The sequence below is a fragment of the Physeter macrocephalus genome, chromosome 15 (genome assembly GCF_002837175.3).
Source record: "Physeter macrocephalus isolate SW-GA chromosome 15, ASM283717v5, whole genome shotgun sequence".
Taxonomy (NCBI): Eukaryota; Metazoa; Chordata; class Mammalia; order Artiodactyla; family Physeteridae; genus Physeter; species Physeter macrocephalus.
The window spans coordinates 68,859,209-68,871,458 of NC_041228.1; the positions used below are offsets into that span (position 1 = coordinate 68,859,209).

At 52.1% G+C, this 12,250-nt stretch overlaps 1 protein-coding gene and 1 long non-coding RNA gene across 3 annotated transcripts in view; one reads left to right on the forward strand and one right to left on the reverse strand.

Annotated features, from left to right (window-relative positions):
- LOC114487889 (uncharacterized) lies at positions 1-9,037 on the forward strand. 2 transcript variants are annotated; one of them, XR_003683427.1, is made up of 5 exons: positions 1-128; positions 1,801-1,892; positions 2,776-2,842; positions 7,319-7,475; positions 8,562-9,037. It is a non-coding gene; the product is annotated as an uncharacterized lncRNA (long non-coding RNA). The 2 variants fall into 2 exon arrangements; XR_003683426.1 differs by lacking the exon at positions 8,562-9,037 and having other exon boundaries at positions 7,319-8,039.
- The window catches only part of VXN (vexin), a 25,013-nt gene continuing 16,518 nt past the window's right edge, over positions 3,756-12,250 (reverse strand). The window contains exons 4-6 of the mRNA XM_007119669.4: positions 10,817-10,878; positions 8,049-8,140; positions 3,756-6,154 (exon numbers count right to left, since the gene is read on the reverse strand). Of these exons, the coding sequence (XP_007119731.1) occupies positions 5,971-6,154; positions 8,049-8,140; positions 10,817-10,878 (338 nt within the window). The 3' untranslated portion in view covers positions 3,756-5,970. The remainder of the gene's footprint in view (positions 6,155-8,048; positions 8,141-10,816; positions 10,879-12,250) is intronic.

Here is a 12,250-nt window from a genome sequence, read left to right on the forward strand (position 1 = left end):
CTGAGTCCTGCGGGTACCGGTGTCTGCTGCCTGCCTTGGGACAGAAGGGCTGGAGCCCGGCTGGGGCAGGTGGGACGGGGGCCAGCATGCCTCGTGGGGGCCTGTGAGCTCCTGAGCCAATGCGCGCTGTAGGTCTCATCAGAGGGGGAGTTTTGCTGGTGGGGATCGTTGGCGAGGGGCCAGGGCGGCATTTGGCGGTGAGCGCTCAGCTCCTGGAGCGGGAGGGCCGCTTGAATTCTCGGCGAGGCCGAAGGAGTGGTCGCTGCTTCCACTTCCTACCTGGGAGCCGAGGTCCGCTGGCTTGTCCTGGCCTGGCCGGACGGGTGGCCGCCTGGGGAGGGCGTGAGGGTGGGTTGGTGGGGGCAGCAGGTAGCCTGGGGCCCCGCCGGCCTGGAGCCCCCCAGCTGCCGACGGGCCCGGCCCAGCAGTCGGGCTCCAGGCTCTGAGAATGGTTCTGTTCTGGGCCGCTGACTAGCTCCTGAGCCCTCACTCCTGTCCTGAGCTTCCTGAGTCACTCCTCCCCGCTCCCAGCTCTGCTTCTTTCTGAATGGAGCGGATGATCACAACACCATATGCTGGAAAAGCAATTCATAATTCATAAAGCCCTTCTATGCACCGGCTCTCTTCGAGCTTTCATCAGTCTGTGAGGGCCACCGGGCAGGTAACTGGATCCATGCGTCACAGAGGAGGGGCCGTGGAGGCTCAGAGAAACGTAAGCAGCTTGACCAACAGGACACACACAACACACGTGCAAACACACACACAGACACACACACACACACAGACACACACAGACACACACAGACACACACACACAGACACACACACACAGACACACACACAGACACACACACAGACACACACACACAGACACACACACAGACAGACACACACAGACACAGACACACACACAGACACACACACAGACACACACACACAGACACACACACACAGACACACAGACACACACACACACACGCACACACTCTGCGAGTCAGTGTGCGGCTGGGTCTAGAATCAGGCTTCCTGCCATGAGCCTGGCTCTCAGCCCCTAGGTGATCATGGTGCACAGGCTGCCAAGTGGGCCCCTGCGGTACCACCTGTGCTGGCCACTTCATTTCTTCTTCCTGGAGGACGTGTGTTTTCCAGGCATATCGTACTTCGACTCCAAGGAATTTAAAACGCTGGTGGTGAGAAGCAGGTCTCTAGACAAAGTGGAGAAAGTAGCCTGAATTTGCTTCTCCTTTCCAGGCCCTTTCTTCCCTTCCTGCCTCAGCATTTCACCTCCCCCTTTCACCTTACCTCCTGGTCCCTAAGAAACCCTCTTCTCCTTTCCTTCGTTCACCTACTCTAAGGCACAAATGACTGATACGGTTCAAAGGGTTCCCCCTCCATACCTTAGCCCCCCTTACGATCATGTGGTCTGTGCCTGAACTTACAAGACAGGCACATTCACACACATTGTCTCCAGGAGGCAAAAGCATAGATTTTTAACAACTGGTGTTGCCTGGGCAAACGACCCATGAGAACCAACGCTGGCCCTGGCGCTGAGTCGGCCCTGGAGCCCCTGCACCCTAGAGCTGGGCGTTACCCCCAGCAGCTGGTCCAGGGGGCGGCGGTCTGCAAGGGTCCCAGGGAGGGCCTGGGTAACCGGGGCTGGGTGGGTGGTGCTTCAGGGCGCTCTGGGCGTTGACCTTTACCAGCTAGCGTGGGAGCACAGCCACGCTTTCCCACGCGCACCGCTGTACTGCTGCGTACTGGCTGCATATTCACACCCACATTTCGTTGCATCTTTTCCAGGACATTCGGAGGAAGATACCACATTTTCTTTTTAACTACTGTGGAAACTGAGTCTCCATGAGGTTCAACAGCTTCTCAAGCTTTCATAGCCAGTGAGTGTTTCTGGCAGTTGGAGAAGTTCAGAGCACGGGGTACCCAAGATGGGAGGCCCTTCGTGGGATAAAGGAGGTCGGAGCCCTGGGTGGGTTGAGGACACCGGGAGGGCTCAGGCCCCACCAGAGGTCAAGGAGCAGGGGGAGGAAAAGGGGGGAAAGGGACAGAAAGATGATGTCTGTGCTTATGCAGACTGGGAAGATGGCAGGGGTGGGGTGGGCAGACACTGAGAAACTGAGAGCAAGCCGCTGTCACGGCAGTTTTAGTGCGGCCAGAGCCAGTCCTGAGTGAAACAAAGAAACCATTTCCATTGTTTGCTTTGCTTCTTGCTCTGTATGTGAATGTGGTCACCCAGAGAATGTGATCCCCTGGAGGACCGGCTGTGGCATTTGATTTTAGAAATAGCTGTGTCTTGTTCGTCAGGGACCGCTGATGAACTCCTGATGTCCTCCCCACCTCCTCTTCCCCCCATAACCCTGAGCTCCGTGGAGTCTGTGAGCAAAAGCTGGCTGGTGTTAAGTGGGGCTTCTCCCTGAAGAATTCTGGGACTCAGGTGTTCGAAGAGTAGGAAATTCAACTTGTTCTTCTGCAGATGGAGTCCAAAACGTGGGTCAGCGCTTGCCCGGAATTCCAGGCAGCCCTCCCTACTGGGGGCTGGATCCAGATGCCCCTGTTCTTCCTGGAAAAGCACAGGCACCTCTTAGGCCAACAGGCGAAGCCCTGGCTGTTTGGCTCCAGGGGAAGGGAGTTTAGCCTCATGGCAACCTGTGTTCCTAGGGGCCAGCCCAGGGCTTGGGACTTACGAGGTTTCCAGGAGCACGAGGGGTGGAAGGAGGGCCTATGGGTGAGGCGGTATGAGCCTCCGTACTTGTCTCTCCACAGACCCAACAAGGGGCACAGACCCAGCTGCCCTGTCGATGATGGAGTCACACATCAGGTCTTTCTTCAGGTCAGTTCCACTCCCTGGGCAGCACATGGCTCTCCCAACAAAGGACATTCATAGGTATGAGTCTTGTCCCACATCCAAAGTGACTGCCCCCTGAGATCTCTGTCCCTCTGCACCGTGGCAATGCCTTCGGTGCACAAACCTCTCAACAGAGGCTGACATTCTTAGAAGAAATTGAAAACTAAATGGAACTGTAATCCTTAGGAGAGTTGTCTTTTTGTCTGTGCTTTTCCTTGCATGTCCCTAGGTCTCTGCCAACTTAGAGTCAGAGACAACGTGTCACATGATGCCTTTTCAAATCGGGCTCTGGCTGTCGCTGCTTTCCCTACTCACCGCCCATCTGCCTGATCTAGGGGCGGGGTGGAGGCCTGCCACAGACAGCATCCAGTAAGAACTGAAATATGTGACTGGACTTGGTCCTAACAGAGGTGACTTTATTACCCTAAATGTCTTGGAATTCCTGTTGCCTCTGGCTCAAGAGGACTCCAGGCTCCTTCATTCCCGGACAGCCGTCTGCAGCCAGCCTTGGCGTCCTTTGGCAAGTGGCTGTGATGTGAGTCACGGGGGCAGTCTCCAGACAGGCTGACCATGAGGTGGGCACAGGGGGATGGCCAGTGAGCCCCCTGGGGTTTGTGGTGGGGACTGAGGGCAGCATCCCAAGGAGGAGGGTGAATCCTGAGAGCACAGGTCAGGCCAGGCCGCAACAGAAGTGGCCCCGGTGCTGACTGCTGGGCAGGGCCTGTAATATCAAAACCAGACATTGCCTTAGGATGGAAAGAACATGCTGGGTTCTTTCTCACAATCCTTTTCATTTAGGTAAAGGAGCAATGAGGTACAGATGCATAATTCTTTCCCTTTGTGAAAGCCTTCTCTCATTCAATGAAGGAGCCCCAGGCATACTCTTGTGCTGATTTATTAATGTCACAAACAAAGCAGACTTTATTTTTATTTGAACTGGCCAATGAAAATGTTCTATACAAGGCAAACACTTCATCATGAAATTTTTAAATTAAAAATAAATAAGTTCCAGCCTACATAGATCTCCAGCTGCCACATACAAATAGAGGACATCAGTTATAAAGTAAATAAGTTAAAATAAATAGTCATAGGATACTCTGATAGGTCCAGTATAAACTACCTGTTTTCTCCCTACCTTTGTTCCGGGCCCCTTCACCCATACACTGTAAGACTATTACACAGTCCACTGGAACCTTCATTGAAAGAGCACTTGATGCCCAAATCTCCAAGTCATGTTCTGATGGGAGGACTGGGTGTTCGGAGTCTAAAACAATGGTTGAAGAGCAGAGGTCAGCAAGGTGAAAGCCCAGAAGCCCAGGCCTCTTATCCCCCATGCCTTCTTACATTTCACCTGGAGATGTGGAAGCAGGTAATTTAGAGATCAAAAAGCAACATGTGGTCACGGAGCAGCAGCGTGTGAATAACAGTTGAGTCTGAGACCAGTGATGTGGCCCAGGTCTTCCTTGTAACCAAAAAATGGCAATTTCCAACCTGGTCCTAGACTGAAATTCACCATGGAGTCGCTGGTTTTGTTAAGTGGGTTGGATTAATTTAAGCTTCTGCATTAGAAAACAAGCCTTCTGGGGGCAGAGTTGAGGCCACAGATGACAAATATATGAGGCACATCCCACTAATCCGCTCCACAGGCAGGCATTGCCAATTGATCACTGCACTCCTTTATCTCAGATTCTAGCTCCACACAGCACTCTAGGCAGCCTGTGCCAATCAATTATGTTTAGCATTTGATATGAAAATTATTTACTAGCCTTGGTTCTTCTCTATGTTCTGAATATTCTTGTAGGAAGGAGTAGATATAACACAGGCATTGGAGCCTGACACCCATGTATGGGTTAGGTGCCTTCAGACTAATCATTTAACTACTTTAAAGCCGTGTCTATTAAATGGGGAAGGCCACCTAACTCAGAGTTGACAGAAAGATCGGGATAATGTATGTAAAGTGCTCACTATCCCACCTGGCACATAGGAAGCATTTAATAAATGGTAACTATCATTATCATGTTATCATTTTAAGGCTACTGATGTTGATGATAGAATTGATGATGACTTTTCCATTAAAAGAAGGAAAGCATAATATGATATATTATGAAACCATATGAATGGTTTACATCATTTATATCATGTACTGGTTCTAACTGGGTCAAATCGTTTCCTTCAAATATTGCCCCCAGAGACACATTCCTACCCCTCAAAACCATCCTCAAATCAGTTACTAGAGTAGGCAAAGCAAGGAGTCTGGTGCAGAAGCTGAGGACCTGGTATGTAGTTCCACTAACTGGTATCTAGTCACATAACCTCTTAAGGCCCTTAGCTTCCCCATCTGTAGATTGGGAATAATTGTGCTTTCTTTAACAGGAATTTTGTGAATGTAAGAGGTAATGGATGGGAGAGCATTTTCAAAAGTTAAAATAATTATACCCAAGCAAGGTATTATTAATTCCACTAGACTGTGTCACTTCAGAAAATATTAGCATTCAAAAATTTAAATCATGTTTTCCTATAGAAAAATCACATGTAAAAGAATAGAGAATTCATGCAATCATGCCAAATGATCATCAGAACTGATCTTGACGATACCCTCAAATGAATATTAGAACTACTAAGTAAATATATATAGCGCTTTGTCGCTAAAAATCGTACCTCATCAAGATGAAATAAATATGGTGACAGGAACAGTGAGAACCATTGTGCTTACAAGTGCCTGAAACATCGAATTCTTACATTTATACCGGAAATCAGAACGACTCACAAGGAAGACTGAGGAATTGCCTGCTTCCTTCCTTGGAGGTCTTCAAAATGGGTTGGGAAAGTTTGATTTTGGTGCCATTTTGCCTAAACATAGGGATATAAACTTGATGACCTCCCGAAGTCACTTTCGGACCAATGGCTTTACCGATTCTAAGGAACAGTTTTCTTTTGCCTTCGAGGGAGGTTCCTTTCCCGTTTCCTGAGCGAGGGCGATTAGTTAGTACTGGAGGGTGATGTGCGTGGACCAGCTAGTAGCAGAGGTGAATGTCGCTCAGTTCCTATCTGGAAGTTTCCTCCCCTTGTGCAGTGAACTCGGGCCAGCGCAGGGCACCTGGGGAGGGTCACCTTTAGTCAGCCTCAAAGGCGCTGTTGGTAGCTCCCACGTATTCAGACTTCTTCTTGTGCCTGGTCCACATTTTCCGGAGGATGCTGGGGACGCCGCAGGAAGCACTTCCTGTCAGCGGTAGGGAGGCTTCTGCTCCCTGAGGGAGGGTAGGATACTCTTCAGTCATCTTCTTGAGGTGCCTGGATCTACAGAAAATCCACAGGTGGGTGAGGAGGGCGGTCACTGTGCTGAGCCTGTCTTTTAATTGCTGCCCTCGAGAAGAGGAGCCAGAGCCCTCGCTCCTCCTCTGCTCATACATCCTGTGACCACGGTGGAGGGTCAGTGTTGGGGGCCACGCAGTAATGACACTCCATTCCCCTGCCCCAGGGAGGTCCTTGCATGGGGGGAGGGAAGGAGGTGGCCCTGAGCACACTGGCTCCTGGATCCCAAGTTCTGCTCTTGCTCCAAACTCTACCCCTCCTCACCCCAACCCCTCATCCCTCCAGCTCTACACAAACGATCTTGCTGGAAAGAGCAGATGTCACAAAGCGTCAGCTATTGAAAGCCCACGAGCCCTGGGGCTGAACCCTGCTCCCCACTTACTGTGTGACCTCAGGCAAGTGATTTGACCTCAGCCAGCCTCAGTTTCCTCATGTGCAAAATGGGGATAATCTCATCTAACTCAAGGGGCTTTTGTGGGGAGGAAAATAAGGTCATAAAGCATCTGGCACCTTGTCCACCTCAATAAATGTTCATTTTTCTCACTTGCTCTCCTTCAGTGAAAGAATGGCCTTCGTTTTCTTTTCAATAGCCAGGGTCCAGGAACAAATGGAAATGAGAACGTCTAAGCTTAGAGAGAAACGGGCCATTTAGAAGAACCCTTTGCAATGCAGCTGCGCGGATGGAAAGGGCGCCTCTTGAGGGACACGGTTCGTGTTTGCTGGTTACTGCAGCAGTCAGCAACAGCCTTTGCTGCTCAGAACAATTTGCTACTCTAAACTTAATACAATCGAAAGGATACTTTTTCCGAACTAGGTCCCAATGCGTTGAGTGGCTTGGCTTTTATCATTCATTCTAGATGTCTGTCTGTCACCTAAAAGGGCTTCACACTGGTCTCTTCCTCCTCTAACTCCCTCAGCTTTCAAGGTGTGCCTACCTTGGGTTGGTATTGTAGTGCACGGTCCCTCATATGCGAGCATCTGTCACTTTCCCAAGCACGTGTCTTTCCGATTCCCAGATTGTAAGCCTCTTGAAAAATGATGCAACCGTTGGTGCTAAGCTCTTCACACATGATCTCATCCTATTCTCACAGTAATCTCTCAAGACGTTACGATCGTCCCCATGTTTTTGGTTCTGCTTTGTTTTTAAAGAAACGAGGACGCCGAGGTCTGAATAACTTGCCTGAAGTCATAGCAAGTCAGCAGCAGTGCCGGGCACGCAGGCAGATCTGAGCCAAGAATCCACACCCTCCATCATCCCCGAAGCCACTTTTCTGCTCTCTCCAGTCTGGAAGATCACGACGGGGGCGTAAGTGTACACGCTGAGTTGAGTTTAAGGCTCTCGCTTGCCATCGTCTTTGTGCCATGTTGAAGGCAGTGAGGGTGTTCCTGGGGGGCTTATCACTCCTGCTACTCCAGCTGCTGGTTCTGGGTCAGAGTTAATCGTAACTTTCCTGGTTATAAATTGGGTTTGAAACATTTGTATCTTACGTACTTTCTACCTGGGCAGGGACCCTTAATCTAATTCGTGAGGCGTTTCTGATGCCAGCATGCCTTCAGGAGGCTCTGCATATGGCCTGTGATTACATTTATCTAATTAACCAAAACCCCTCCCTCTTTAGACTTCTAGTCTAAAGAGTGCGGTTAATGAAGTGGAAACCATCAAAAACACTTCAGCTTAATCCTAGGGGAAAAGTTGATGTGGCGTGACAGAAACCTGGGATTATTGCTCTCATTAAAAGGTAATTTACAGCTGGCAGGGATTCTGTTTTAGCTTCTTGAGGGTCTGACAGCCGGGCCACCTGTTACTCTTTGGCCGCAGGAGCAGGACGGGAGCTGGTGGGGAGGCCCGAGGCAGCCAGGCTGGAGGCACAACACTTACCCTCTGGTCAGAACAGCTCCATTCTCCGAGCCCGGAGCTGCCGCCTCCAGGACGGCGGGAGCTTTCACCGAGATCCGGGCCACCGGAGGCATCTAGGTGGTGAGAAGCGAGTATGAGGATGGCGCCATGTCCCCATCTCCGGCGGTGGCTGGAGCCACTGGAAAGGGCATCGGCTAAGCTGAACCACCATCAACCCAGGGCAATGGTCCTCATACTGCTGTGGGCACCAGGCGCCCCCGGGAGGGCTTGTTAATGCAATGCTGGGTCCACCCTAGCTTCTGATTCAGTAGGTCTCACGTAGGCCTGAGAATCTGTATTTCTAACAAGTTCCCAAGTGCTCTAGTCCCAGGACCCCACTTTGAGAACCACCTACCTAGAGAAACTTGAAAGCAAGCAACTCAGTCTTGCGAGGCCTCTGTCCCCCTTGCACCCCTATGGTCTGTGTCCACTTTGTTGTCGAATCCTGCAGGTTCTGCAAGGTCAGTGTCACCCTCTCCCTTTTCTCTGCTGCAGCCTCAGGACCAGTCACTTGGGACAGGACCTCCTTTCTTCCCACAAGACCCGCCACGCACCCTAGGCCCCTCCTGGATTCACAGGGTCTCGACACTGCAGGGTGGACCAAGGCCAGCTTGGCACCCTGCTCTTTAAGTCTCCTCGAAACAGGACTCCACCTTATCTGTGCAGCTCTGCCTTCTGTCCCAGCAGGGCTGGTCCTGCCTTTCCTGATGCCCACACACAATGCTGCATCCTCACCCAGCTTTTCCTTCATTCTCTGGATCAAGCCTCATCTCTGCCTACCCTTCAAAGACCACTTCCTCCAGGAAGCCTCCCCCAAGGCTGGTGCCCCAGCTGATTTCTCTCTGTCTCCTGCATCCCCACAGCACTGAGTCCTTATGTGACACGTTTTGGCATCCCACCAGTTCTCTCTTTACGGTTGTCTGCTTGTTTCTCATGCCGGGGCAGTCTCCCCAGGAATGGCATGCATACGACAGGCTCTGGGACTTACCCTTTGGCGGCCCTCCTCAGCGCTCCTTAAAGGAGGTGGTGGGTGCTCAAGAAACATGTACCGAATTGAAAAGTCACTGGTAGCCCAAGCAGGGCTAGGTCACGAGTTTGTTCAGTCAGGGGACCTCTGCTTTGCACTTCCACCCCACGCCCCAGGGAAGGCTTAAGATCACCACATTCCTGAAATGGCTGGAAAATTCCAGGTTGAGGACACCAGGAGTCACTGCCCCTTCTCTCCCGCACGGGCCAAAGGTTGTGGGCAGAGTCACTGTGCCACCTTGTGGCCTCTCGGGAGCTGTCCCTCCCCATCGTGCCAGCAGCCCAGAAACATGCTTCTTCCCAGGCTGTCCACCATCCTGTTTGCCCCAGCGCATGTTAGCGTCAAACCAGATTTAGCTGTTCGAGCTCTGAATTGCTCTCCGCCCTGGGATGGGGGCCTCCAATTAGCTGCAGGACCCCAGCCCTACCGTCTCAGACCCAGAGGAAAGGGTCTGTCCTCTGCACTATTGTCACCCCCTCCTTTGTGACCACCTTCCCATCACCACCCTGTCCCATCCCACCTTGCTCTGGCCTCCCAGCTGCAGCTTCCTCTCTGCCAAGGGCACTGAGTCCAGCCCGGGGGCTGGGGGCAAGTAACCCAAGGCAGTGAGCTGCCCTCTCCCCTTAGCCTTGGGCTCAGCTGAGGGCAGCAGTTCGAGCTGTCACAGCCTGACCACCTTCACTCTGTGGCAGCGGCCCAGCCATCCTCAGTTTCCCCTGGGTCCCAGGTTGGGACAGGGGGCCCCTGATTGTCCCATCCCTGCCCTTTGTGTGGTTTTCCTAGTAGAGGGATGACCTAAATGAAATAATTGGATTAGATTTCCTGCCCAGACCAGGAGCAAAGCGCTCGTGTCTCTGTCCAGTTTGTCCCATGAGGACGAGCGGGTGACTAAGACACTCTTTCCAGTCTGTTCTAGTTCTCATGATCCGTGAATCTCGAGAGCTGATGCCCGCAGAGCCCAGGATGCCCAAACTGACCTCACCTCCAGCCACCACTCCACCACTTCTGTGCTAACCCACGGGACACCCACATTCATGCCCAGAGAAGGACATGTATTTTTTCAGGGTGACGCTGAGCTAGACCCAGACATGCACTATCCGATCCCCCTTCAGGGAAGGACAAGCCGCCCAGCTGGGGGAGGGTGGGGAGCAGGTGGCCCTCAGCTCCTTCAGGTGTCCTTGGCTACAGAGGGCCACCTCGCCCAAGGTCATGCCCTCCTGGGCAGCCTGCATGCCGTGAAAGAGCAGGAAGAAAATATAAAGGATCGGTCAGCTGGGTGCAACTCGGGCAGCCCAGATGGACAGTCCTTGCCCCAGAGCTCCCAGTGGGAGCTGGGTCGGCAGTTCCCTCTGAGGTGACGGTGTTTTGTGTTTTCACAGTGCTCGAGACCCTTGCATCTCTTTACCCCCGTAGCTGCCCCTGGGAATTGGTCAGACACCTCCCCCTGGCAGGGGCCTCCCACAGACACTGCTTCTTTCCCCCCTGTTTGAGATGTCCGCTAGGTAATACCTTCTGTTTACCTAAGAGCTGAATTTCTGGCAAGAAAGAGAGAGGCGGCCAGTGGTGTGCCACCGGCTGATAGGCTTTAGGAGCAAAGAACCCTCAGCTACACTTTTCTAATAATCCTCAGGCCTGGAACAAAGGACACTTTGTCTTCATGGCACAGACAGGACAAGAAGTTTAAAGCACAGCAGATACAGCTAACCAGGTTGATTTTACTTACCAAAACTTTGCTATATGCTCGATTCCCACACAGATTTGCTGATTTGGGTTCAGAAATCCCCACTGCAAAGTTGAACGGAGGGGACGTTACTCAGTGGTACTCTGGGTTCCAGCTCCCCCGGGTTCTGCATCAGTTATCCCGTAGCTAATCAGTCACAAGCCAGGAATATTCTAACGGCCTTTGTACCGAGCAGCAAAATCACGCACTAGGGCCAGGCAATGGGACAACTGTGGAGTGGGTCCCCTGCACCCCTGGCGCTCTTGGGGAGGTTAGAACTAAGGTCTAATAAGATCACGTGTGTGGAGGTGTTCAGTACGGCGTCTGCCTGCAGTAGGGGACTCAGAGAATGTGCCCTTAGCTCCTCCTTTCTTCCTAAGGCGCCAGATCACAGGAGGTTATCAGGAGTTAAGTGTTTATAGCTGGGATCAGTCCTTTAACTTGCCGCTCCTGGACACGCCTCTGTGAAGATGAGCCCAAAGTCCTGCCTGCTGTGGGAAGTAAGCCTCATAATGTGGGAGGATTGGAGGTTATCAGAGTCCTGAGGCACTGGCATGAGATGTATGTGAGAACCTTCTTTCTATGCCTTTATTTGAGGCTCGACCCGGTGCTGGGAATCCAGATGTTGAGCTGAGGTAGCTGGTGATGGGCGGGGGTGGGGTGGAGTGGGGAGGCTGGCCTTCAGTCGAGTCCCTCCTGGGGCAGATGTTCCTGGAGGAGCCCCATGCTATCAGACTACAGCGTAGAGAAATACCAGCCCCCCACCCCGAGGAAAACATCTCAAGGCCAATAAAATGAAGTTACAGGTGTGCCATGCTCTGGCTTAAGTGACGATAGTAGCTCATATTTTTGAGCATTTACTGTGTCAGTCGCTGTGCTGAGTGTGAGACTCATAAACATTGTCTCATTTAATCCTCACCACAACCCTCACAGGTAGACGTCATAATAGATGAGGAAACAGAGGCTTTAGAGATGCACAGCAATTACGATGAAGCTGGGGGAGGAAGATCTAGGGAATGGTAAGCTGACCTCTTTGGTGGTCTTGCAAGGCTGGGAAAACTTGACCGAGGGACCCCCTAACCCATTCTGGGAGGAGTTTGCCAGGTGGAGAGACCCAGGGAGGGCAATCCGCAGAGAGTACAGTGTTGGGGAAGGTCCAGAATATAACAGAATATAATGAGTGGTCACAATTACACCACAGCTCAGGGCTGTTCTGTGCATGCACTGGCAGGGATAGGAGTGTCACAGGAGGTGGCCCTGGAGAGGTGAGCAGAGGACTGGGTCCTGGAGAACCTTGGGCATGGTCTGGAGGGCAGCTGGGGGTGGAGAGGACACAGTGTTTAAAGCAGAGGGATGGCAGAGGCAGATTCTGCTTTAGGCTACTCTCTGGTAGCCTTGTGGAGCAAGAGGGACTGGTAGCTGAGGACCAGGCTTGGC